Source organism: Dermochelys coriacea, chromosome 16 (genome assembly GCF_009764565.3).
Source record: "Dermochelys coriacea isolate rDerCor1 chromosome 16, rDerCor1.pri.v4, whole genome shotgun sequence".
Taxonomy (NCBI): domain Eukaryota; kingdom Metazoa; phylum Chordata; order Testudines; family Dermochelyidae; genus Dermochelys; species Dermochelys coriacea.
The window spans coordinates 25,751,192-25,779,123 of NC_050083.1; the positions used below are offsets into that span (position 1 = coordinate 25,751,192).

General features: G+C 42.7%; 1 protein-coding gene across 17 annotated transcripts in view; it reads left to right on the forward strand.

Moving 5' to 3' along the window:
• Positions 1 to 27,932, forward strand: part of RALGPS1 (Ral GEF with PH domain and SH3 binding motif 1) — a 443,114-nt gene that overhangs the window by 142,388 nt on the left and 272,794 nt on the right. For 16 of the 17 annotated variants that reach the window (XM_043498706.1, XM_038375127.2, XM_038375136.2 and 13 more), the window contains 2 exons: positions 12,173 to 12,262; positions 16,006 to 16,098. In XM_043498706.1, coding sequence (XP_043354641.1) covers positions 12,173 to 12,262; positions 16,006 to 16,098 — 183 coding nt within the window. The remainder of the gene's footprint in view (positions 1 to 12,172; positions 12,263 to 16,005; positions 16,099 to 27,932) is intronic. The other variant, XM_043498711.1, reaches the window with a different exon arrangement.

Here is a 27,932-nt window from a genome sequence, read left to right on the forward strand (position 1 = left end):
AAGGATAGGTTCCTGGGTTAGTGGTTCTGTTGTGTGGTGTGTGGTTGCTGGTGAGTATTTGCTTCAGATTGGGGGGCTGTCTGTAAGCAAGGACTGGCCTGTCTCCCAAGATCTGTGAGAGTGATGGGTCGTCCTTCAGGATAGGTTGTAGATCCTTGATGATGCGTTGGAGAGGTTTTAGTTGGGGGCTGAAGGTGATGGCTAGTGGATTTTTGTTATTTTCTTTGTTGGGCCTGTCCTGTAGTAGGTGACTTCTGGGTACTCTTCTGGCTCTGTCAATCTGTTCCTTCACTTCAGCAGGTGGGTATTGTAGTTGTAGGAATGCATGATAGAGATCTTGTAGGCGTTTGTCTCTGTCTGAGGGGTTGGAGCAAATGCGGTTATATCGTAGCTCTTGGCTGTAGACAATGGATCGAGTGGTATGATCTGGATGAAAGCTAGAGGCATGTAGGTAGGAATAGCGGTCAGTAGGTTTCCGATATAGGGGGGTGTTCATGTGACCATCGCTTATTAGCACCGTAGTGTCCAGGAAGTGGATCTCTTGTGTGGACTGGTCCAGGCTGAGGTTGATGTTGGGATGGAAATTGTTGAAATCATGGTGGAATTCCTCAAGAGCTTCTTTTCCATGGGTCCAGATGATGAAGATGTCATCAATATAGCGCAAATAGAGTAGGGGTATTAGGGGACGAGAGCTGAGGAAGCATTGTTCTAAGTCAGCCATAAAAATGTTGGCATACTGTGGGGCCATGCGGGTACCCATCGCAGTGCCGCTGATTTGAAGGTATACATTGTCACCAATTGTCACCCCCCCCCTTTTTTTTTTTTTTTTGCTTGGGCAGTTGCGCTCTCAGAACTTGGGGTGGCAAAAAAGCTAGAGCTAGCCCTGTTGCCAGCCCTAAGCTTTCACAAATCTGGGAGAAAAGGGTTGGGTGTTGGAGGTTGGATGAGGAGCTGTGAGAGGGGGAACTGGGACTGGCTGGGCAAGGAGACTGGAATGAAAAGTCTCAGGAACAGGGAGTAAGACTGGCTAGACCAGGAGAATGGGACTTTGATGATGAACCAAGAGTGGGAAAGAGACAGGACTGGGACACGAATAGGTTGGGAAAATGGAGCCGGAGGGATTGGGCTTGAGGGGAACTGGCAGAAGGGTCTCTGACCACTGGAGCTCTCTGGAGCTGAAATGGAACTCAACATTCCTGAGTCTCATCATTTTTTTTGGTATCAGCAAATATCTGTGAAACCCCCTATTAAAATGTTTGTTTCATCCCCCTGTGTACTGAACGAGGCAGTGGCCCTGTAGAAAAAAAGTAGTATGTGATCACTCAGTTAAAGATTGTCCCATAATGCATAAAGGGGGTGAATTAAAATTGCACAGGCAACCTTAATACAGGCATTTCCTAACTTTTCACTGCTTGACTTTACAATCTTAATGTTCTTTTAATGTAGGATTTTTTGTGTGTGGAATACAGGATATAATGTCATTCGGTGCTCTCATTAAATTTTCCTGCCCAGATATAGTACTTTCTTGAGATACAGTTCCCTTTGAGGTTGTAGACAGAAACAGTGGCCTCTATTTTTTTCTCACCAATCCCTTTCCCACCCCGGAAAATTGTTTTCTTGGAAGGTAGCTGCACTGTTCAGATAAATAGAATGTAATATAAGGTATGCACCCAAAACTACATAGGGGATGTGAAGCAGATATTCTAAGTTGGTTTAGCAAATATCAAATAACTTTAAACCTGGCATTATTCCCATAGACATGACTAGGTCTGTGTTGGGATCAGTCCTATTCAACATATTCATAAATGATCTGGAAAAGGGTAAACAGTGAGGTGGCAAAATTTGCAGATGATACAAAATTACTCAAGACGGTTAAGTCACAGACTATGAAGAGCTACAAAAGGATCTCTCAAAAGTAGGTGACTAGGCAACAAAATGGCAGATGAAATTCATTGTTGATAAATGCAAAGTAATGCACACTGGAAAACAAAATCCCAACTATACATATAAAATGATGAGGTCTAAATTAGCTGTTACCACTCCAGAAAGAGATCTTGGAGTCATTATGGATAGTTCTCTGAAAACATCCACTCAATGTGCAGTGTCAGTCAAAAAAGCAAACAGAATGTTGGGCATCATTAAGAAAGGGATAGATAGTAAGACAGAAAATATCATGCTGTCTCTATATAAATCCATGGTACGCCCACATCTTGAGTACTGCATGCAGATGTGGGTGCCCCATCTCAAAAAAGATATATTGGAATTGGAAAAAGGTTCAGAAAAGGGCAAAAAAATTATTAGGATATGGAACAGCTTGAGGAGAGATTATGAGGAGAGATTAATAAGACTAACTTTTCATCTTGGAAAAGAGATGACTAAGGGGGGGATATGATTGAGGTCTATAAAATCATGACTGGTTAGAAGACAGTAAATAAGGAAGTGTTGTTTACTCCTTTTCATAACACAAGAACTAGGGATCACCAAATGAAATTAATAGGTAGCAGGTTTAAAACAAACAAAAGGAAGTATTTCTTCTCACAATGCACAGTCAACCTGTGGAACTCCTTGCCAGAGCATGTTGTGAAGGCCAAGACCATAACAGGGTTCAAAAAAGAACTAGATTAATTCATGGAGGATAGGTCCATCAATGGCTGTTAGCCAGGTTGGGCAGGGGTGGCGTCCGTAGCCTCTGTTTGCCAGAAGCTGGGAATGAGCAACAGGTGGGTTTTTTAGAGTGCTGGGAGAGCTCTCTCCCAGCGCTGCACTGTGACCACACTTGATGATTACCTGTTCTTCTTATTCCCTCAGGGGCACCTGGCATTAGCCATTGTCGGAAGACAGGATACTGGGCTAGATGACCTTTGGTCTGACCCAGTATGGCCATTCTTGCGTTGTTTGAACAGCTCACCTTTCTAAATAATGCTATAATAAATTAACCTCCATTGCTAAATGTATAACATATGGATATGTTCATCTGGGGATAGATTAATTTAAAATATAGAGTACTTGCTTATGTACTTGTTGGCATTGCACTTGATTTTCAGCAAAGTGGATCTTCGTTCTCAGAAACCATGAAAGGGAAGAACATTGATACAAGGCTTTGAGGAGGCAAGTCTTGGTTATACATGCACTCTAAGGGGTTTATAAATGAGCAAATGAGTCTTTGGAAAGGTGAGCAACACTTTGAGCCAGCCCAGCAAATCCTTACTCAAGCAAATAGTTCTATTGACTTCAATGGTATTACCGGGTGAATGAGACTACTTATGTGGCTGGAAGTTTGCAGGATCAGACTCTCATAACTAAGGCCCCAAAATGATGAGTTATTACTATTCAAGAATTGTCCAGGCATCAAGGCTGTTTAGAAAAAGATAGGACAGAGGGCTAAAAGACAAACTCAAGGTCTAGTAGCAAGATTTCTTTAAATTGTCTGAGGAAATTTAGAGTGTCTGCAGCCTTTTACAAAAATGTACAATAATGTTGGTGCAGCTGAAGAAACTTTCCTGTCTATGAACGAATGAATTAAAAAAATTGATATATAACATTAAGATTTTATATGATGTGCCAAATAACAGTAGAGGAAAATAGGGAACTGAATGAAATATAATTTCAATTCATCACAATATTATATGTATAAAAGTGAAGTTGACTATGAACTTTGGGCAAAATATTGTAAACTTTAATGACATGCTTTACCTTGTGAGCAATTCTTTTAGGGGAAGAAAGAGGTTGCATTCATATTGATTTATTTTGGTTACTGAGAAAATGAAGAAGTAAGGCTAATATTTGCAATGAAGCATGCTTATTTTATCAAGTTATTGAAATACATCTGTGCTGAAAGAGGTAATTAATAAAAGGAAGTGAAACCAAATAGTGTGTTTATAAGAACACTTGATCACAGGGTAGAATAATCAGAAATGTAACTGTTTGATTCATAATGCACACACTCAGTTCAACCATATGCACCAAAGTCCCACCATTGTTACTGAAACAAAGAGAAATGGAAGATTTATACAATTGTTCTGATCTGCTCAATAACAGCAGTTCTTCTTTGAGTAGTGTCCCTATAGGTGCTCCACTATAGGTGTGTGTGCATCCCTGTGCTTCTGATTGGAGATCTTGGGTAGAAGTGTCCATTCGGCCCGCACATGCTCTCTCCTCCCCAAGTTGTGCTCTGCCTTGAGGCTAATTAGTGCTGTGTGGACAAACCACCCTCCGTTCCTTCTCAACCATCCCTGGCTAGAACCAGAGCAATTACTAGTCCATTCATGGATACTCTATATCTTTAGAAATCCTTTATATTAGTCATTCTTAGTGTTTTCATTTGCATTTTCTTTTTAGGTGATAGGATTCTATTGTTTTTTCTTTTCCCGTTTTCCTTTAAATAATAAGTTTAAAAATTGGGAAAAAAATTTACTTCATTCCTTTCCCCCCTACTTGGGGATTGCCCCCTAGCAAGGGGCATGCCCAGCAACCCCAAGTTTAGGAGGTGCCTCTCCTGTATGGAGGCCATACCTGTAAAAGACGGACATTCCCGCTGCATCCATTGCCTCAGAGGCCCACATTCCCCAGAAGTGTACTTTTTGTCACCTGCTGAAAGCCAGCTCCTGAAAATAACGGGAACTAAAGCTAAAAGTACTTCTGATGGAGGCAGATCTGCAACCTGCGGCTGACCTGGTCCGAAGTCTACTCGGTGACGAGAGCCATCACCATAGCCTTCTACCTCCAAAGTAAGTGAACCAAGGAAGAATCTTTTGGATTTCTTATGTAAGACCTTCAAAAAGAGAGCATGAGCCCTCACAGTGAGTCCTGAACCAGCCAGAGGAAAGCCCCAGCACATTCAGTCACTTCAGTACTGACCACTCCTAAACACAGTGCCCACAAGGCACAGGGTCATCCAGTGCAGATACCAGGAGTAAGCCTAAGTTTCCTCAGGGCATAGGTGCTGAGGCAGCGGTACCACCTGTCAGAGATAGAAGCACAGATCATACCGCCTCTGTGAAGTCGGCAGCAATACAGAAACCCTCGGTACTGATGACAAATAGAAAAGCTCATCAGACCGCTCATCTCGGCCAAGATCGCCAATTGCCTCAGTACCGATGACCACAGCACCACAGGAGTTCAGATTTTCTAAGGACCTGCTGATATGTGAAACCACAGAGTCCCCTTTACTCAGTACCAGGGTCTCTGTACCAGGCACATCTCGAACCATGGAGTCACCACCCAGTACCAAGCCATTCACCTCAGTCACCTCCAACGTTCAACGGAGATTCAAAATCTCCCCTGGTCATTATCACACTCACTCAGATTATGCTCCCTCCCGCCATCAATCCAGACTTTCCCAGACATATTTTCACTCTGGACCTCAGCCCCCATGGTATGACCAACCATGGGCTCTGCCACCAATGCCTTTTCCACAGTCCCAGTGGCTTTACGGGATCCATGGACAGCTTATAGGCACCATGCCTCCTGGACATCCAAGGTCACCCACCAGGAATCTGTGATGTGCTCTCCTTCTTCCTCTACATCTAGAGCCTCAGAGCCTCTTGAGGAAATTTATGAACCACAGGAGATCGGGCTAGAAGAGGAGATACTCCACCAACTATTTTCTCTTTCTTCTACCCAGATGAGGCAGTGATGCCCCCTCCTTCATCTATGTCAAACGACTTCACGTTCAGGACCTTACAAAGCGGGTGGCAGATACACTACAAATCCCTCCTGAGGAGGTGAAGGACACCCACCATATGCTGCTGGACATTTTACATACATCCTCCTCCTCGAGGATCACCTTCCCCCTTAATGAGGTGCTTTTGGATCCAACCAAACTCATTTGGCAAACACCAGTATCAGCCACACCAACGTGCAGATGGTCTGATAAGAAGTATTATGTCCCCCACAAGGAATCAGAGTTCTTCTTCTCCCACTTGCCACCTAATTCCATTTTAGTGGATTTGGTGAACTCCCATGGCCACCAGTGCTATTCAAAATCCACCCCTTTCTATAGGGATTGGAAGAGACTTGACTTGTTTGGGAGGAAGGCCTGTTCTTCTGCGACTTTACAATTTCAAATTGCAAACTTACCAAGCTCTAGCAACCAAATACGATTAAACAAATTACGCCAAGCTTAACACCTTTATTGACCACCTGCCAGTCACACAGAGACCAGTTTCAGGCCATCATACAGGAGCGGCTGTTAGTGGTGAAAACAGCTATCCTGACTACGCTAGATGGTGCAGATACTGCAACCCTTTTGATTTTGACAGCAATCGTGATGCAATGAGCATCGTGGCTGCATCTTTTGGAACTGCTGAAGGAGGTTCAGATGAGAGTTGAGGACCTCCCCTTCGAAGGCCCGAAGACCACTGCTGCACTCCAGACTCTGAAGACTCCAGAGCCATGCTACAGTCGCTGGGATCTAATACACCTGGATAAAAAAAGGAAATTTAGTACTCAGTCCTCCCAAAAGTTGCATCTGCCTCAGTACCCATCATAGCACTACTGTGAGCCACAATGAAAAAGGTTCAAATTTCAGAGGTGCAAACCATCAGGCCCCTCAATCCTCCACATCACAGCCTTCCATCTCGAAATACCAATTTTGATGCCTTGTTTGAGACCCTGAGAGACCACTCCCTATGACTAAGGCTGCGAGTTTGTCACAGAGGTAATGGAAGTCAGGGATTTTGTGACTTTCCGTGACTTCTGCAGCAGCTGATGCTGCTGACTGCAGGGCCACCCGAGCAGCTCAGGCAGACTCGGGGCTAGCCACATTGGCCGCTGCTGTGGCAGTCTTGGGCCACCGCCCTCCTCCCCTGCAGCAGCAGGAATTTGAGTGTGGGAGGGGGCTCAGGGCTTGGGGTTGGTGTGCGGGAGGGGGTGAGGACGCTAGGTGGCACTTGGTGGGGGGGGGCTCCCCAGACACGGTGACATCCCTCAGCTCCTAGTCAGAGCAGGCACCTCCCCAAGGTTCCTAGCCAATGGGAGCTGCAAAGCCCGCACTCGGGGTGGAGGCAGCGTGCAGAACTGCTTTGCTGTGCCTCTGCGTAGGAGCAGAGGGAGGGGGATGTTGCTGCTTCTGGGGAGGCGTGGAGCCAGGTAGGGAGCCTGCCAACCCTGGCAAACCTCTCAACCCCAGCACCAGTGGGAATCCCAGGCTGCGCGCTGCCCCCCACCCCCCTGAGCACCAGCGGTGCCCCCCGGGCAGCCCCCCCAGCACCCTTAGTGCCTCCCGGGCCACCACCCATGTCCCCTCCCCACAACATTATTTCTCACTACAGATGCATTCCTTATAGGTTGGGGTGCACATCTCAACAACCTCACAACTCAGGGCAAATGGTCATCCCTGGAGGTGCCTCTCCACATCAACTTCCTCAAACTCCGAGCAGTCAGGAATGCTTGCATTCACTTTCTTCCACTGATCAGAGGTACACACACAAAGTTGATAGCAGACAACATTGCGTGCATGTACTACATAAATTGTCAGGGCGGCACCCTGTGTGCGGAAATGGTAAAGCTATGGAACTGGTGCATTTGCTACAATGTTCTAATATCAGCATCCTACCTAACAGGAGAGCAGAACACAGCAACGGACACTCTGAGTGGTTAAGTGGGAAATGAACCCAACAGTACGCCACAACATATTCTATCAATGGGAGACACTGACAATAGACTTGTTTGCTGCATATCTGAACAAGGAGTGTCCATGCTATTGCTCCAGGGCCACCTTGGACAGCACTAATTCGGTGGTATTTTTCTTCCATGAGACAAGGGCCTTCTATGTGCCTTTTTCCCATTCCCTCTGCTCTTGAAAGTCCTGTTAAAAATAAAAAGAGAAAAAGTAAATGACATACTAATTGATCCCACCTGGCTGAGATAAATGTCATATCCGTACTTGTCACAGCTTGCAAGATGTCCACTGATTCCTCTTCAACTTGCTCCTTACCTCCTCTCACAGAACAAAGGGCACATTCTCCATCCCAACTTGCATATATGCTGTCTCAAGGCTTGTCTCCTTTGTGGTTCTAACACATAGAGAGTTCCTGCTCCATGGAGGTACAGGAAGTGTTACTACACAGTAGAAAATGGGCTACCCATTGTACTTACCTGCAAAAGTGGACTAAATTTCAGGTTTGGTTAATTTCCTACAAATTACCACACTATTTTCTACCCTTCCCATGGTGTTGGACTACATAGTTGTTCTCAAGAAGTTGGGCCTATCCCTCAGTTCACTCAACATACACCTGGTGGCCATAGCAACTTTCCATCAACTAGTAAAGGGATACTCAGTTTTCTCCCACCTAGTTACAAAAAGATTCCTTAAGGGCATAGTGAACCTCTCTCCCCAACCCAGACATCCCATTCCAACATGGGACCTAAATCTGGTTTTAAAGAGCCTCACTAGTTTTCCTTTTTACCTATGGCCATTTGCTTGCTCACATCTGTCAATGAAGACAGCATTTCTTGTAGCCTTCACTTTGGCAAGGAGAATAGGAGAAATAGTGGCACTAATAATGCACCCCCCTTTTACAATTATTTTTTAAACACAAGGTTACTCTTTGGCCCCACCCAAAGTTCATCCCCAAGATGACCTCATCTTTTCACATAAACCAATTGATTCATCTCTCAACCTCTTACCCTAAGCCTCACCATGATAACAGGGAAGCCATACTGCACACACTAGACATTAGGAGAGCCCTGGCCTTTTACCTGGATAGGATGAAGGCCTTTAGGAAATCTCCTAAGCTTTTCCTTTCCATTACAGAAAGGTCTAAAGACTCAGTGATATCAGCCCAGAGACGCTCCAAATGGGTCTTGAACTGTATTAAGCACTGCTATCATGTTTGCATTGTGGTACCTCCATCTGGAATCTGCACGTAGTCCATGAGGTTGGTTTCTTCCTCTGTCACCTTCCTCAAGAATGTCCCTATCTCGGAAATCTGCAGAGCTGAGATTTGGGTGTCTGTTCATACATTCACAGAACACTATGCAGTTCCTGGAGACTCTGCTTCGTTTTCAGCTCCACAGTACTGTCATCCATAACAGACTTGATGCCGAAGCACCACCCTTCCATTGAGGATACTGTTCAGGAGTCACCTACAGTGGAGCACCCATAGGGACACTACTCGAAGAAGAAGAGAAAGTTACTCACCTTTTTCAGTAACGATGATTCTTCGAGATGTGTGTCCCTATGGGTGCTCTACAACCCGCCCTCCTCCCCTCTGCTTCAGAGTTTTTGATAGGGACTCTGCGGTAGAGAAGGAACAGAGGGTAGTTCGCCTGAGCAGCGCTAATTAGCCTTGAAACAGAGGGCGGGGTGTGGAGGGAAGAGTGCATGTGCTGGCTGAACGGACACTGATACCAAAGATCTCCAATCAGGAATGCAGAGAGGAGTGGAGCATCCATAGGGACACGCGTCTCAAAGAACCATTGTTACTGCACAAGGTGAGTAACTTTCTCTTCTTGAAGTGATTTGCATTGTTTATTGGACTGTTAAAACATGTTTAAAGAGCATCAAAGAATATGGAGAGACTTCAAACTGGACATTTCAACAGCTAGCAGAAGGATGCTGGAGAAACTGCAATTTGATCAAGCATAATTGCGAAGTTGGCCAAAGGATGCACCACAAAGAGGCCCTGAAAAGTGACTTGCGGCTCACCAGAGCAAACTTTCCGATGTTCAAGTTATGTCCCAAGATGGTTGTACCAACAGTTATGCCCTAACCTGTCTTATGCAAACTAGTGTGACAAGATGTGTTGCAGAAAGAAACTAGAAGGTTCCAGCCGCACTTGCAAGAACTAAAAAGGTGATGCTTCGTTTCCTGATTGCATGGTGAGAGGAGGACAACTCTCATTTTGCTAGGACCTTTTGAATTTTTGGCAGAAATATGGGTTACCATCTGATTTGGTTCATGCCAGCACTTCCAAAAAGAGATAACAAGTTATCCCAACAGAGATGGGATAAAATGGTCTTTTTCTGTTAGCACATTATTTCTGAAAAGCTGAACACACCTGGAAGGGAGAAGACAGGTCCTGGGCTGACCACCTGGGAGTCCTCCTGTTGATATCAAGTTCATATCTCAGGCACATTTTAACTGTCTCCTTCTATTTTCAGTAATTCAGGTTGCCTGTTAGTACACTGAGAAAAAACTATAATTGTCTCCATCCTTCACACCACCTGTGTTTGCAGTGTAAACTTCTGCTATGAACAATAACTAAAATGAAAGCTGATGACTCAGCAAAGATCTGGTGATAAGTAACACAGTGTGATAACCCAAATCAGTCAACTGACCATTTTCTGAAACTGGTAACTAATTAGTAAGGAAGTGTACCAGCTTGCGTCAGTACTTTAAAGATGGTCAGAGTTAGTGTGTCTCCTTGTTTTTGTAACAGGTTCAAATCAAGGTTGTAAAGTGATCTGAAACTCAACAAGTTACTGTTGTTAACTAAGATTGTTGAACACTATGTATATTTACCATAGTTAATCACTTCATAATGCCTTTCAAATTTTATGTGCACACAGTCATAAAACAGACTAAGCATACAAGCTTCTTGAACTGCACTCATAAGAATGGCCATACTGGGTCAGACCAGAGGTAGTAAACAACACTTTATCTGCTTTCTCTACATCAGTCATGATTTTATAGACCTCAATCATATCTCCTCTTAGCCTTTCTTTTTCCAAGCTGAAAAATCCCAGTCTTATTAATCTCTCCTCATACGGAAGCTGTTCCATATCCCTAATAATTTTTTTCCCCTTTTCTGAACCTTTTTCAATTCCAATATATCTTTTTTTGAGATGAGGGAACCACATCTACACACAGTATTCAAGATGTGGGCGTACCATGGATTTATTTAGAGGCAACATTATATTTTCTGTCCTATTATCTATCCCTTTCTTAATTATTCCCAGCATTCTGTTCTCTTTTTTGACTGCCGCTGTACATTGAGTGGATGTTTTTAGAGAACTATCCACAATGTCTCCAAGATCTCTTTCTTGAGTGGTAACAGTTGATTTAGACCCCATCATATATGTATAGTTGGGATTATGCTTTCCAATGTGCATTACTTTGCATTTATCAACATTAAATTTAATCTGCCATTTTGTTGCCCAGTCACCCAGTTTTGAGAGAACCTTTTGTAGCTCTTCGCAGTCTGTCTGGATTTTAACTATCTTTAGTAATTTTTTATCATCTGCAAATTTTGCCACCTCACTGTTTACCCCTTTTTTCAGATCATTTATGAATATGTTGAATAGGACTTGTCCGAGAACAGACTCCTGGGGGACACCACTGTTTACCTCTCTCCTCTGAAAACTGATCATTTATACCTACACTTTGTTTCCTATCTTTTAACCAGTTACCAATCCATCAGAGCCCCTTCCCTCTTATCCCGTGGCAGTTTACTTTGCAGAAGAGCCTTTGGTGAGAGACCTTGTAAAAAGGCTTTCTAAAAATACTTAGTTAAGTACACTATATCCACTGGATCCCCACTCAGTCTGCATAGTCTGTCATAAATGTAGAAGTTCATGTTAGAGGAGTGTGAGGAAGTAGGTTAAAAGGATTGACTACTATAGATCCACTGGGAAGGAGACCTGGGTGAACTGGCATGTATTTAATTAACCAAATTGTCTTGCACTTTAACTTTGTATGGGGGGGGGAGTTTTCGTTTTACATTTTTGCTTTTGTTTTTTCTTTCTTCTCTGTTTGGAGGGACTCGTAATCAAAAATCTAAATAAAGTCACCTTTCCTAGATAGTGATTGAATATAGGTGTTATTTTCTGTAATGGTTGTGTGATTTGATTCTGAAAATCTGAATGATTATATTGACCAGTTTTCTAGTTTGTTAGCCAAATCCTAGTCCACTACTGTTTTTGTTGTCTTATATCCTGTTCTATCAGATGTGGCTATTAAGGATATTTAATTAAACTTTATAAAATTAAATTAATCTCTCAAGTCCTTTTTGTTTAGTTAAGCTATTGAAATTAAAGAAAGGTTGTGTGGGTAATGAGTTCAGCAGTTGCTTACTAAGGTTTGTTTAATACCACATCTTTCTTACAAGACTTGTATCTTTCCTGCTCCTAATCTGCATTTTCTTTAGAGAATCGAGACAGTTTATAGATGTTTAATATAATAAAGGTGTGGATTTTTGCATTAAATTCAGATGTATATGTTTCTTTATAGGTCAGTTTCTGGGTTGTACGAGAAATTTTAACAGCACAGACCTTAAAAATAAGGGCAGAAATATTGAGCCATTTTGTGAAAATAGCTAAGGTAAGTGTGCATTTTTATTGTTGTTATTATTGAAAATATTCTTTTTTTGTCTGTTTCTCCACTCATATCAACTCTTTCTTTAGACCACTGAAGAATAAAATTCTTGATAGCACAGCTCCTGCTTTCCCACTAAGTACTTGGTCATTGTGACACACAATGTGACCACCACAGACTGATCTGCTCATACATAGCTAGGTACAATGGGCAGCGAACTTTTTAACTGGCTTCTGCTATAAATATTATAGTTTAGCATGTTTGCAAGTTTAAAGGTGATTCATCTTGCTGCTATTATGCTGTTGAGCTGTGCTGGAGCCATGGACAACATAATTACCAAAACAAATTTTTGTTGCTAGCATTAGAGCTGGCTGGAAAAAAATTATTTCCCCACTGAAAATTATGACCAAAAAATTTTCATCAACATTTTCCACAGAAAATTTAGAATTGGTGGCAAAAAATTGAAAGCCAAAATATTGTGGCTAAAAACTGGAATATTTCTATTTTGACACACTGCCATAGAGCCTAATGAAGCTGGAATTCTGAGGCCTGATCCTCCCATTCTCTGCTATAGGTAGGGCTCACCAGTTGAACTACAGTTTTTGTGATGCACCACAATGTCACCTTTTGGGACTTGTCTACATGCAGGTTACTGTGCAATAATCCAGATGTGAATGTGCACCAGTTTGCTGCTCAGTAATGTGCTGCATGGATACTGCTACTGTGCATTGAAAGTTCTGGAGTACAGTTTGTCTTAATACACTTTCAAGTAGTATAGTAGTAAGCTAAGCCATGCTCCATGACTTTCAGGACACTGTAGCTATGTCCATCTGGACTCAACTGCGTGGCAAGCAGGCGTGCTCTAGATTCATACTCTGGCTTTCTGTGCCATAACTTCCCTTGTAGACAAAGCCCTTGGTGAGGGGAGCTGTGCATCATGGGAAGATGTAGTCCTAATAGGGATTCAGGACACAGAGGACAATTGGAGCATTAGGCATGTGATGGGGTGAACTCCCCACACTAGGCCTCCAAGAGCTGGGCTAGGTCAGCTGGGTCCAGTCACCTAATTAGGTTGCTTATGCTGGAGGCAGCTAGTTGGAAAGACGCTCACTTGTGCAGGAACATGCAGGGCCTTTAAAGCCAGGTAGCAGGCTACAGACTGGGCTGCTGAGAAAGGGCAGTCCATCCCTGGGAAAAGGGAGGAGTGTTTGGGGGCAGCTGGGAAAAGCTGCAGGAAGTCAGGCAGCAGTCACTCCCAGGGAAGTGGGAGGAGGGTTCTTGGAGCTGGTACACTCGAGATAGAAGGGTGTTGTAGGAAGTCGTCCAGGGGAGGAGCAGTGAGGGCAGAAAGAGGAAACCCAGAATTGCTGAGCGGAGGGTCTCTGGACTGGAACCTGGACAAGAGGGCGGGCCTGTGTTCCCCTACCAGCCACGGAGGGAGTAGTACTGGTGCAGACTACCTAGGACTGAACCTCATAAGGGGGAACACTGAGTGACCTAGCTGGAGGGCTAAGTCAGGAAAGGATGCTGTGAGTCCTGGAGCAAGTGGAGCTGCAGACTAGAGTCAGAGTGACAGCATGCAAGCCGCGGACAAGGGTGTCAGCCTTGAGAGCTAATTCCCAGAATGACTAGGAGGAGGCACCAGCACAGCGGTGAGTGGAGCACCTTATGATAAGGCATATGAGTTACAACTTCCCTGAGGCACCCTGGCAGCCTTTCAGAAATGAAGCATTTTGGTTTTCGTCTGTGTGACAGAGCTCCTTCTCTGCCTCGGTGGGTTCCGCGCTTCCACTTAGCGGAGGGCCAGGGTGTTCCTCTCTACCTCAGAATTTCCCCACACCCCTGGGCTTGCTGTCCATACCTTGCCTGAGCCGGATTCCTCCCGGCTTCCCTGATGGGGGAAGGGGAGGGAAGCCTCTTAGTCTCTGGTAGTCCCTCTGGGCATGGTGGCAACAAATCAGGTACCCAGTTAAGTCTCTCCTTTCTGGCAAGGTCTCTTTCCTCAGACTTCCAGGGCCCAGAAGGGCTGTTCACCCTGTTGGGTAGGGTTTCTCCTGCCCTTTGTCTGTGTATTTGTAGGGTTTTCCCTCCTGGTGCTTGTCAGCATCTGCACCGCCCAGCTCTCCAGTAGCGCACTTTCCTCCCACAACTCCTATTGTGTACCCCACCCCTCCCTTCTTTCCTGTCCCCTGCTGTTTTCCCCTCCCATTTGGCCCTGTTTGCCTGTGCGCCTGCGCCCCTTTCTCTAGTGCTTGTGATTCCCTTCCCCTTTTCAGTTTTCTCCCTCACTGCTTTGCATCCCCTCATGTTAGTTTAGTTTCTTTCCTCCCCAGTGCAGTTGGAGGAGCCAGTTCTACTATCTTGTGCTGGAGTTTGTGTCCCTTGGTTTTCTGTGTCCTTCTCTGCTGGCACCCTCCGCCCCCGATTCCAGCCTACCGGGGAGGAGCAGCGGCCTCCTTTCCCATCCCCCTCTCCCCTTTTGTTTCCCTTCCTGCATTTTTGTAATTCTGTGATGATGGTCTGGCTGCTGTAATATCATTTTAGTGCACTACCCATATATATTGGGAGTTGTATATAAAAGAATTATTTCTCTTACCTGATCTGAGAAACAAATGAATATTACTTAGTTTTTTAATACCTTAAGTACTGTTATCCACAGCTAATACTGGAAGTAAGAATGAGTGTACAGCTTCTTAAAATCTTTTTACAAATGAGTTATGTGAAAGTATTTCCCATTTTTCTTTGCTGCAGGCACTGTGTTGAAGTAAACCTTTTTTTATATAACACAATGTTGCTTCTGCTCCTTCATGCAACACATAATCAAACCATCGAACTCGTTGCCAGGGGATGTTGTGAAGGCCAAAAGTATAACTGGGTTCAAACAGAATTAGATAAGTTCATGGAGGACAGGTCCATCAATGGCTATTAGACAAGATGGTCAAGGATGCAATCCCATGCTCTGGGTGTCCCTAAACCTCTGACTGCCAGAAGCCGGGACTGGATGATAGGGGATGGATAACTTGATAATTGCCCTGTTCTGTTTATACCCTCTGAAGCTTCCAGCACTGGCCACTGTCAGAAAATAGGATATTGGATTAGATGGACCATTGGTCTGACCCAGTATGGCCAGTTTTATGTTCAAATGTTCTCAGTTGTCTTGGTGATTTTTACAGCAAGGAGTCTGCTGAAGATAACTGTGACCACAGGCTGGGTTTTTAAACATGTTGGGAGGGGGAGAAGCATTGTCTTTTTAAAAAAAGATTACAGCATTATTTTAACAAAAAGTCACTTTATTAATTCTAGACTACTTCATTCAACATCTTCGGTAACCATTGGAGGCCAAAGTTGAATCTTTTGGCCCAATTAAACATATATGTTTCCAGAACTATAGTATCATATTGTTAGAACTTGTTTTCAACAATAACACCTGAGTTACACTTAAAAATATTTAATCTTTTCCACCTCCAAAGAGAGAACCTTGCAAAACCCAAATTAGTTTCGTGAACGTAGGAGGTACATCTAAGTGAGCTTTCACTTTGCAATGAGTTCAAGGCAAGCCTGGAATATCTGCAACATTTTTAAAGTGCAAAATGTCACCCAGATTAATAGAATTTCCCAAATTAGACACCATTTAGTACCCCTTGCTTTTGTTTTGAAGAATTGCACCTCTAGTTTGATTGTATTCAGTGTGATGGCTCTAAAGAGCTATGAGAAAAGGTTAATTAATTTTTCCTTTGGTGGTGTTTCAGAAACTTCTAGACCTGAACAACCTTCATTCCATCATGGCTGTAGTATCAGCATTACAAAGCGCACCTATTTTCAGGCTGACAAAAACCTGGGCTGTAAGTTAACTTGTCTTTATTTTAAATCTTCTCCCTTTTGTTATGGTGTATAATAATCCTGTGCTTTGTTGTCTAAATATCACTCGATCGCTGAGTTAGAGCTGAAGGAAGGAAGATAATTTACCTTTAGAAGTGATTTTGTGTATGCTCAGAGGTGAAAGTAAGCCGGTACACCCCAGTACGGCGTACCGGCAAGAGCCGGTGCGCTGTACCGGGGTGGATTGGCTTCCGCAGGCACAATTTAAAGGGCCTGCAGCTCCCAGCAACGCCTGGAGCCCCTGGCCCTTTAAATTGCTGCCGGAGCCCTGGGGTAACGGCGGCGGGGCTGGGGCGGTGATTTAAAGGGCCCGGGGTGGTAGTGACAGCTGAGCCCTGGGCCCTTTAAATCGTTCCCAGAGCCCTGCCTCCGCTTCCCCAGGGCTCCGGCAGGCTCCGGGGACGATTTAAAGGGCCCAGCGCGGTGGTGGTAGCCGGAGCCCCATCCCTTGAGCCCTGCTGCTGGAGCCCTGGGGAAGCGGTGGCGGGGCTCCAGGGATGATTTAAAGGGCCCAGGGCTCTGGCGGCCGCTACCGCCTAGGGCCCTTTAAACCGCTGCCAGAGCGCCCGGCTGCCACTGTTACCCCGGGGATGGGGAGAGAGGCACTTGCTGGTACAGGGTGGCCCAGGGCTGGCTCTGACCTCCCCCAACCCTGTCCTTTCTGCCCGAGGCCCTGCCCCTTCCGGGGGCCAGAGCCAGCCCCAGCCCAGCCCTGTACCAGTAAGTCCCTATTCTTACTTTCCCCCCTGTGTATGTGTTATCAAATTACTCTAATTTGGTGTCAACTTGAAACCATCTGTTTATGAACGAGAAATCTATATTGTTTTATGGCATTGCGTTATACGTTAAACTAAAGCATAAGCTTAACTTGTTTTCGTTACTGTTATTTCCTTTCCCTGATTTGTTTGTCTCATTCATCTGTTGTGCCTTGTAATAACCTAGACTGTGAGCTCTTTGAGGCAATGACTTGTTTTTTGACTATGTGCCTGTACAGCATCTAGCATATTAGGGTCCTTACTCCTGGTTGAGGTCTCTACATATTATTTGCAGTACAAATAATAATTAATAATAAAAAGCTTTCTTAGGTAAGTAGTTCTATCACGATATCAAGCAGGACTTTGTTCTTTTAAAAAGTCTTTCGAGCAATTTTTGTCAAAGTCCAGGTTAATAGACCAAAACATTTCTGTACTTTAGGCAAGTAAAGCTTTCCCTTCAGTTCATTGTTTGTGTGTGTGTATATAGACAACATACGCTATAATCCAAACTGTTTTTGGTGCTGAAAATCTTTATGAAAAAACATCTCTCTAGTTCCATCTTACACACACATAACTTACTGTGATGTTTTGGGGATCACCCAGACCAGTAAGAGGTTCTGTCACCACCTGCCCTGTAACTTTGGGTGTCTTAATGGTATGCAGCTATGGCTCAGAGCTCTAACAATGGTAGCCAGTTCACTAACATAAAGGTCTGACTCTGGCTTCCACCAGCCTACTTATTCCTTGAAGTCTTGATGCCAGAGCCCTCCAATCTTGAGTCTTCCCAAATCTGACCAAACCAAGTTCTCAACTACCAGACACTCAGACTTTCCCCCTCTTGGTTAATCACCCTCAAAGACATGAAACCTGCCTCCACTTACCAGTTCACTTTGGCACATACACTCCACACAGTTTTCACAACAGAGACTGCTTAGGGTAAAAGTAAACAAACTGTTTATTTACAAAAACACAAAAAAAATCACAGATTCAAAGATGGAATAACAAGGGAAAGCAAACACATACAAGTTTCAAAGGAAAAAACATGAAGATGCAATATCAGGCTTTACAGTTCTACGTTAGATACGTTCCCTTTTCTAATACAAGTTACCTATTGCCTTTGAACAGCTTTCCAGTATACCCTCTGGCATAAAGCAGATCAAGCAATCGTAGCCAGTCCCCTTTTGAGACTTTCCTTTAGTTCTGGATAAAAACTGGCTCCTCAGCCAGCTCATAAAACTTTTGGATGCAAGTTATTGGGACCTGCTGATCTGAAAATGTTTAAATGTATTAGCTTTTATCCAGAAACATTAGTGGAATGGAAGGAGTAGTGTCATCACCATCTGATGAGGCTGCATCATCTGTTTTTCCCAAATACAGAACAGAAATATTTATTGAACATTTCTGCCTCTTCTGCATTTTTATTGATAATACTACCATATCTATCTATTAATGGACCAATACCATAGAATCGTAGAATCAAAGGACTGGAAGGGACCTCAAGAGGTCAGCTAGTTCGGTCTCCTGCACTCATGGCAGGACTAAGTATTATCTAGACCATCCCTGACAGGTGTTTGTCGAACCTGTTTTTAAAAATCTCCAATCATGGAGAGTCCACAACTTCCCTAGGCAATTTATTCCAGTGCTTAACCACCCTAACAGTTAGGAAGTTTTTCCTAATGTCCAACCTAAATCTCCCTTGCTGCAATTTAAGCCCATTGCTTCTTGTCCTGTCCACACAGGTTAAGAAGAACAATTTTTCTCCCTCCTCTTTGTAACAACCTTTTATGTACTTGAAAACTGTTATGTCCCCTCTCAGTCTTCTCTTCTCCAGACTAAACAAACCCAGTTTTTTCAATCTTCCCACATAGGTCATGTTTTCTAGACTTTAATGATTTTTGTTGCTCTTCTCTGGACTTTCTCCAGTTTGTCCACGTCTTTCCTGAAATGTGGTGCCCAGAACTGGACACAATACTCCGGCTGAGGCCTAATCAGCCCAGAGTAGAGCGGAAGAATTACTTCTCATGTCTTCCTTACAGCACTCTTGCTAATACATCCCAGAATGATGTTTGCTTTTTTTGCAACAGTGTTACATTGTTGACTCATATTTAGCTTGTGGTCCACTATGACACGCAGATCCGTTTCCGCAGTACTCCTTCCTAGGCCATCATTTCCCTTTTTGTATGTGTCCAACTGATTGTTCTTTCCTAAGTGGAGTACTTTGCATTTGTCCTTATTGAATTTCATCCTATTTACTTCAGACCATTTCTCCAGTTTGTCCAGATCATTTTGAATTATAATCCTATCCTCTAAATGACTTGCAACCCCTCCCAGCTTGGTATCATCCGCAAACTTTATAAGTGTACTCTCTATGCCATTATCTAAATCATTGATGAAGATGTTGAGGACAACTGGACCCAGAAATGATCCCTGTGGGACCCCACTCGTTATGCCCTCCCAGCATGACTCTGAGCCACTGATCACTACTCTTTGGGAATGGTTTTCCAACCAGTTATGCACCCATCTTATAGTAGCTCCATCTAGGTTGCATTTCCCTAGTTTGTTTGAGAAGGTCATGTGAGACAGTATCAAAAGCTTTACTAAAGTCAAGATATACCATGTCTACCACTTCCCCCCTATCCACAAGGCTTGTTACCCTGTCAAAGAAAGCTATCAGGTTAGTTTGACACGATTTGTTCTTGACAAATCCATGCTGACTGTTACTTATCTCCTTACTATCTTCTACTTTGCCAATTGATTGCTTTATTATTTGCTCCATTCTCTTTCTGGGTGCAGAAGTTAAGCTGACTGGTCTGTAATTCCCCAGGTTGTCCTTATTTCTCTTTTTATAGATTGGCACTATATTTGCCCTTTTCTGGTTTTCTGGAATCTCTCCCATCTTCCATGACTTTTCAAAGATAATCGGCTAATGGCTCAGATATCTCCTCAGTCAGCTCTTTGAGTATTCTAGAATGCATTTCATCAGGCCCTGGTGACTTGAAGACATCTAATTTGTCTAAGTACTTTTTAACTTTTTCTTTCTCTATTTTAGCCTCTCTTGGTCCTACCTCATATTTACTGACGTTAACTATGTTACACATCCAATCACCACCAACCTTCTTGATGAAAACCGAAACAAAAGTCATTATCCACATTTCCGCATTTTCTGTTGTTTTTCCCCCTCGTTGAGCAATGGGCCTCCTTTATCCTTGGTCTTCCTCTTGCTTCTAATGTATTTGTAGAATGTTTTCTTGTTACCCTTTGTCTCCAGCTAGTTTGATCTTGTTTTGTGCTTTGGCCTTTCTAATTTTGTCCCTGCATACTTGTGTTGTTTGTTTATATTCATCCTCTGTAATTTGACCTAGTTTCCACTTGTTGTAGGACTCTTTTTTTTGAGTTTCAGATCATTGAAGATCTCCTGTTAAGCCATGGTAGTCTCTTGTCATATTTCCTGTCTTTCCTACACAGTGGGATAGTTTGCTCTTGTGCCCTTTAATAATGTCTCTTTGAAAAACTGCCAACTGTCTTCATTTGTTTTTCCCCTTAGACTTACTTCCCATGGGATCTTACCTACCAACTCCTTGAGTTTGCTAAAGTCTGCCTTGAAATCTATTGTTTTTATTTTGCTGTTCTCCCTCCTACCATTCCTTAAAATCATGAACTCGACCATTTCATGAACACTTTCATGCAAGCTGCCTTCCACTTTCAAAATCTCAACCAGTTCCTCCCTATTTGTCAAAATCAAATCTAGAACAGCTTTTCCCCTAGTAGCTTTCTTCACTTTCTGAAATAAAAAATGGTCTCCAATACATTCCAAGAACTTGTTGGATAATCGGTGCCCTGCGGTGTTATTTTCCCAATAGATGTCTGGGTAGTTGAAGTCCCCCATTACCACTAAGTCCTGTGCTTTGGATGATTTTGTTAGTTGCTATAAAAAAAGCCTCACGCACCTCTTCTTCCTGGTTAGGTGGTTTGTAGTAAACCGCTACCATGACATCACCCTTGTTTTTTACCCCTTTTATCTTTATCCAGAGTCTTTCAGCTAGTCTGTCTTCATCTCAACCTCAGTCCAAGTGTATATATTTTTAATATATATGCCTTATAAGGCAATGCCTTCTCCCTTTTCCCCCTGCCTGTCCTTCCTGAGCAAGCTGTGCCCTTCTATACCAATATTCCAGTCATGTGTATTATCCCACCAATCTGTGATGCCAACTATATCATAGTTCTGTTTATTTACTAGCATTTTGAGTTCTTTCTGCTTATTCCCCATACTTCTCGCATTAGTATACTAAGATACTGATAAGATACTGACATCTAAGATACTGATTTGATTTCCCCCCCCCCCCAGTTCTGTCTTCTCTCTCCCTTATCCTTGCTATAACAGCCCATGTTCCCCCCCCCCCCAAATTCCAAACTTTCTCTCAGGTCTCCATTGTCAGGATTTTTTTTTTGTTCCTAATACATTTTAAAAACTTACTATTATCGTTAAGTCTGCTGGCCACAGTTTTCTCCTTTGCTCTTCATATCTGGTATCTATTATCATATCACATGAAATCATATAATATCATATATTTTAATTAATGTAGACAATTCAATTTACTTTGCTAGATTTTCAAATAAAATTTTATTTTGTAAAGAAAATTCACATCTTTCCTCTTGGACTGAAAATCTTCCTTGTTACTGCAGAAATAAAGATAGTGGAAGCTGACGAAATAAATGGAACCTTTGCAAATTTTGGAAATATGCTTGATTGATAAAGTCTTGTAATTATCTTTGGAAGACTTACAGCACTAGTAAGGGCAGTCCAAGCTTCTCTCCCATGCCCCCAACCAATATGCCACCACAGCTCTTGAAGGACCACCACTAAGACTCATAAGGGGAGTGTTGTTTCCATGCTTATGGAACTCACCCTTCTACTGAGACTGCGAATAAGAATCCCAAGTGTTAGAGTTTCAGAATAGCAGCCTTGTTAATCTGTTTCTTCAAAAAGAAAAGGCGGACTTGTGGCACTTTAGAGACTAACAAATTTATTTGAGCATAAGCTTTCGTGAGCTACAGCTCACTTCATCGAGCTGTAGTTCATGAAAGCTTATGCTCAAATAAATTTGTTAGTCTCTAAGGTGCCACAAGTCCGCCTTTTCTTTAAATGTTAGTGTGTGTGTTGTGGATAACTGCCTACTGGGAATTAGACTGTGACGAAATCCGCATTTCATACAGCCTACTGAAGAAATCTTGATTTGTAAATCACCTTAGCTGATCCTAATATGAAAGAAGGATGTCTTTGTGTCTCATTACCCAAATCACATCTCTGTCATGTGATTTTCATATAATATGATGAGAAACACAAATCTATATGCATTAATTCTGCATTGTCTTGTAAAATGTTTCTATTTCAGCATAGAAGTTCTGCTGTGACCACCACTCAGTAGATGCTTTGATTCATGATATTTTAGCATTCCATCTCAATGCTACAATACAATGAAACAAAAGGTCTATACAAATTTCCAATAGACGCCTTTGGCTGGACTCCCAGACAATGCAAAATTCTGTGGGCAGGCCTGTTGTTTATATTAAGGAATATTAGTACAATACTCCAGTTTTCTTTTAAATTATAGTGGCTTCCCTTTAGGGAATGAATTCATTACAGAATGTATGTAATAACTTTTATTGGCCCTTTACTATTCAATACCTTCAGTCCTCTTAATTTGCTGTTAGTTTATATACAACAACCAAGTCATCTCTCAGCTGAAGGGCTCACTTGTACACAAAACTGTATGGTAGAATGTTTCATATTCCTTATCCTTTTAACATTTTATCCCAGTATATGTTTAAAGAGGTACATTACTTTCTCACTTTGTTCTCTAATGAAAAGTTTTATTTTCAGACTCTGTTTTCTGATGAGACTGTAGAGGTTTTAATAATATATCTTATTGTGATTGTGATTTTTTTTTTGCATCATGATATTATTTGGAAATAAACATTTTAATTAGAGTGCAAAATATTGGGAGGAGGAAGAATGGGATCATCATCAAGGTATATATCCTTTCTGAGTTATAATTTGTAACTTAAGGGTCTACTCTGTTTTAAGACTCTCAGAACTTGGTGCTCGTGAATGTAACTCCTTTTGTTTCTATACACCTCTATTACTTTAGGAGATTTTTGGTCTGCTCCAACTTCAAGTATTTATCCTGGTTCCTTTGTTTCCTGGAAATGCTCACCTATACCATTGGTTATTTTTAAAAAAAAATCAATCTTACACTACCCACATTTTAGGGCTTTCACCAGTGTGTCTTATTCTGCTTTTACTGTGATGGATTTGCAATTTGAGTTTCATTGGAGAATCGATTTGTCTTCCCGCCAAACACAAACACCACAAATTTGAAGATGATACAAAATTATTCAAGATAGTTTAATCCAAAGATGACTCTGAAGAGTTACAAAAGGCTCTCATAAAACTGGGTGACTGGCCAGAATGGCAGATGAAATTCAATGTTAAGTGTAAAATGCACATTGGAAAACATAATCCCAACTACCCATACAACGAGATGGGGGTCTAAATTAGCTGGTAAACACTCAACAAAGAGATCTTGTAGTCATCATGGATAGTTCACTGAAAACATCTTGTTTGTGTGTAGCAGCAGACAAAAACCTCCAATGATGGAGATTCCACAACATCCCCAGGCAATTTATTCTAGTGCTTAATTACCCTGACAGGAAGCTTTTCATAATGTCCACCATAAACCTCCCTTGCTACAATTTAAGCCCATTGTTTCTTGTCCTCTCCTCAGAGGTTAATGAGAACAATTTTTTGCCTTCCTTCTTGTAACAAACTTTTATGTATTTGAAAACTGTTATGTTCTCCTCAGTCTTCTCTTCTCCAGACAAACGCATGCAGTTTTTTCAGTCTTTCCTCAAAGGTCTTGTTTTCTAGACCTTTAATTATTTTTGTTTGCTCTCCTGTGGACTTTCTCCAATTTGTCCACATTCGACCACTGAAATACAGTGCCCAGAGTCCAGAGATATATATGTGTGTGTGTGTGTGTGTGTGTGTGTGTGTGTGTGTGTGTGTGTGTGTGTATATATGTATATATATATATGTGTATATGTGTATATATATATATATGTGTGTATATATATCAGTATATAAATCCCTGGTACACTCATACCTTGAATACTGTATGCTGTTTTGGTCACCCCATCTCAAAAAATATATATGTGATGGGATATTTACCCCACACTGACCCTGAAGGCATAAGGGGACTCAGGAAGGGGCAGTTAAGTTTCACAGTTGCACCTGACGGAAGGCCCATGGTTTTATAAGTATTAATGGCTTATGTAACCTAGCAGGGCTTCAGCCATGGGGAGGGGCGAAGGGGAGAAGGGAGGTTGGGGCTGCAGCTGCAGGGTGGGAGGGGGGTTCAGGGCTCTGGACAGTCAGGGGAGACTTGGGGCTTTAGCTAAGAGGAAAGTGCCAGTTTCAGCCCCACTGCTCCCCCTGTAGCTGAAGCCCCAACATGTGCTGCGCCCCACTCCCCATCTGAAACTGGGAATGGAACCATGGGGAACCCCGAGCTCCAGCGTTCCCCACAGGGCTGAAGCATTGAATGGAGCTGCAGGGCTGACGTCGTGAGCCCCAGTGTTCCCTGGGGGCAGTAGCCCTGAGCCCCATACCTGGAGCCCTACAGCCCCAACTCCCCACCCCAAGGCTGAAGTCCGTAACCTCTTGTCCAGCATTATGGGACATTTCAGAGTTATGGACAACCTCCGTTCCAGAGGTGTCCATAACTCTGAGGTTCTACTGTAAGTTTGTTCCATCAGTGGCTGTTAGCCAAGATGATCAGGGACACAACCCCAAACTCTGGGTGTTCCTAAACCTGTGACTGACTGCCAGAAACTGGGACTGGATGATTTTGGATGGATCACTTGATAATTGTGCTGTTCGGTTTATTCCCACTAAAGCATCTGGTATTGACCACTGTCGGAAGACAGGATACTGGGCTAAATGGACCATTGGTCTCGCACAGTATGGCCATTCTTATGTTGTTATGTTTTTGTTATATTATTGTACAGCCGCCAAGCAAGGAGAGCAGGAGAAAGTTGCTGTATTAAAAATATTGTTTCTTCTTGGATTCTCTGCCATTCACCTTAGATTTTTTTTTTTTTTTTTACTACTCCTAATAGAAGCTGTGACTCTGTTAAATATATTTACAGATTCAGTTTTTTCCTTTTTCCTTTAATTTACAATCAGATCTGGAGGTCAGGAAATTAGTGAACTTTAGCAGAACATCCAAATGAAGAAACATACAAAGCTGCTCAGGATAAAAAATTGTTGGTTTTGAGCTCCAGTGAAAATTAGGGACCCAAATGAAAACAGAACCTATTTGAATTAGTAGTTTAAAACATGTTGTTGTATGAAAAGAGGAACTGTACTTTAAAACAAAAAACAGATTACTTACCCAAAGGACCATGTTCCTATGGAATAAAAGATGTGATTACATTTTGCTGCTTTGTATGTAATTATTTTGTGTTACATTCGTAGTTAGTGATTTGTTCTTTCTTATATGCAAAAGTTTGGAAATGTTCAAAACACAATAACGTCAGAGAAAATCTCTGAGTTCTCCTAATTATATTGTTTATATAAGAGTTAATCTAGAAAAAAGAACGGGAAGTGCTGGCTGTGTATTGTACACAGTATGTATGTGCTATGTATGGGAATAACGCAGTGCCCAGAAATCTTTATGTATTGTCCAAAGTATTCTATCAGATCTCAAATGCTTTTATTTGTATAATGGAGTACAAACTAGACCTCAATAGGGACCAAGATGGAATACTGTCTGTGTATTTAAATTGGAACTGTGAACTGCATGTACTTCTCATTTTGAAATTAATATGAGTTCTCCCTTTTATTTTAATGGGCATTGGGTTGGGCTCAGAGTGAGTGATTCCTATGCTGATTCCAGTGAAGTCAATGGCAGAATTCCCATTAATGTCAGAGGTACAAGATTGGCCCTTAGCATGTTAACCATTCAGCACTGAACACTTGGGTTCAAATTCTACTTTCAGTTGTAGGCAAATATTTGGTCTCATGAGTGCACATTACAAAACCCCTGCACAAATTGGCACAAATCGGCATCACTGACAGTTTCTGCTGAAAGAGAGAATTAAGACCGTTTGTATCTGAGATGTACTGGCAGAGATGGGCATGAGCCACTTGCAAAGTTCCTGCCCATCTAAGCCTACCAGAAGCCAATGCTATTAGTCTCTTATGTTTAAGAAATAGAAACTTGCATAGAAAATGTGAATAAAATAATACACCATGTAAAAAGGAGTGAAAAACAAAGAATACTTTCAATTTTTCTTTAAAGTTTAACTTAAGTTTCATCATATTCAACTGTCAAATTGAGGATTAAATTGTCTGGACATCTAAACACATGTGTTTTCCTGTGGCTGTTTGCTACTAGCCCTGTTTGTACCAAAAACAAGGGGTGGGTGTGTGGGTGTGAGAGAGAGAGAGAGAGAATTGGGAGCTGCCTTGGCTTCATTAATCTTTTATATCCACTTCATGAGTCACTCAGTGCTTTTCAGTGCCGGAAAAAATATTGAAAGCTCCACCCACACCTTGCCGTAGGAATTAAAATGGCAGGGTTGGGTTTTACTGTTGTGCTGTGGAGTATTTTAAAAAGAATTAAGTAAAAAAAAAAGCATGTCTTGAATTGATTTAACATGGGCACTAATATCTGCTTTCCTAGCAGTGATCACGTTTTAATGTATTCACAGGGCAGTACCCTATAAGATTTCCTGAAGAGCTTGTGTGAAGTGAGCTGAAAATGCAATATTAAACATCACTTGTGATGTGACGGCTGAGATGTATTCGCAATCTGTTCTGCATCCTCGTCACTTGATACATTTAGATTTATAAAACTATACAACATGGGGCCTGATCCTGCAACATTTGTGCACATTGATTTCAATGGGACTGCTCTTGTGAATAAAATTTGCTTGCACAAATAATTGTTTACAGGATCAACTCTAAGTATGATCAAATTCTCTGCAATTAAACATGACATGGTAGTGATCTGCTAATAGTTTTCTTAGACATGCATGCCATGACGGTCCCCAAAGAAGAGCTTTGAGTGAACATAATAGAAAAGAAAAGAAGAGGTGTAGCATGCCTAACAATTCAAGTAGGAAATGTGGTGAGCTGTGATCATCTGCTGCACAGTGTGACAGTTTTGAAAGCCAGCTAGGGCTCTCAAATCTTTGCAGCTCTGCACAGCCCTCTTGGGACAGCAGTCACCGTTTGATAGAGTCAAGGATTTACTTATAGCAAGCCTTGGCAGCACATTCTATAGGTAAAGTTGAAAACAGTTTCCATTATAAATCTGTTTCCACACTTATAACTTTCCAAAACATAACTTTTAGTTAAATTTTCCAGGGTTGGTCCCTGCCAAAAGGTGATTTTTTTTCCCAAGTTTCAGCAAAATCCTGTCAGCCTTGTTTGGGTTATGAGAGTGGAAAAGAAACTTCCAACTGTTTTTAAAAACAAAAATTCTAAGCACAATTTTTAAAGCAGGGCTGCAGCAAAAAGAGCTGAAGTTGAAACTGTTAGCTCGGCATGGACATAATCTTTATTGACAATTAATACTTTTGCATACTTTGGAAAAAAATAGCAGGTCCCAGCCCCACTGCCATGCGGGGCTGGGAGCTACAGCGGGGAGCTGCTGGTGGGGGGCCCTATCAGTGGCAAAGGCTGGGGAGCAGCAGGGGGCCCCCCACTCGCAGCCACTGAGCAGCTCCGGGGTCCCTCTGCTGCCGCCGCCAGCAACTGGGAACTGGGGGGGGGGCTGGCTGCTTGCAGCGACTGAGAAGCTGCAGGGGGGGCCGTGGCGATGACTGGGGAGTTGTGGGATGGGGGGGCGGCCGCTGAGCAACTCCAGGGTGCCTCTGCCACTGCTGTCAGTGACTGGGAGCTGCAGGGGGAGGGCTGGCTGCTTGTGGCAGCTGAGTCACTGCAGGGGGGGACCCCTGCCAGCGGCGGCGGCTGG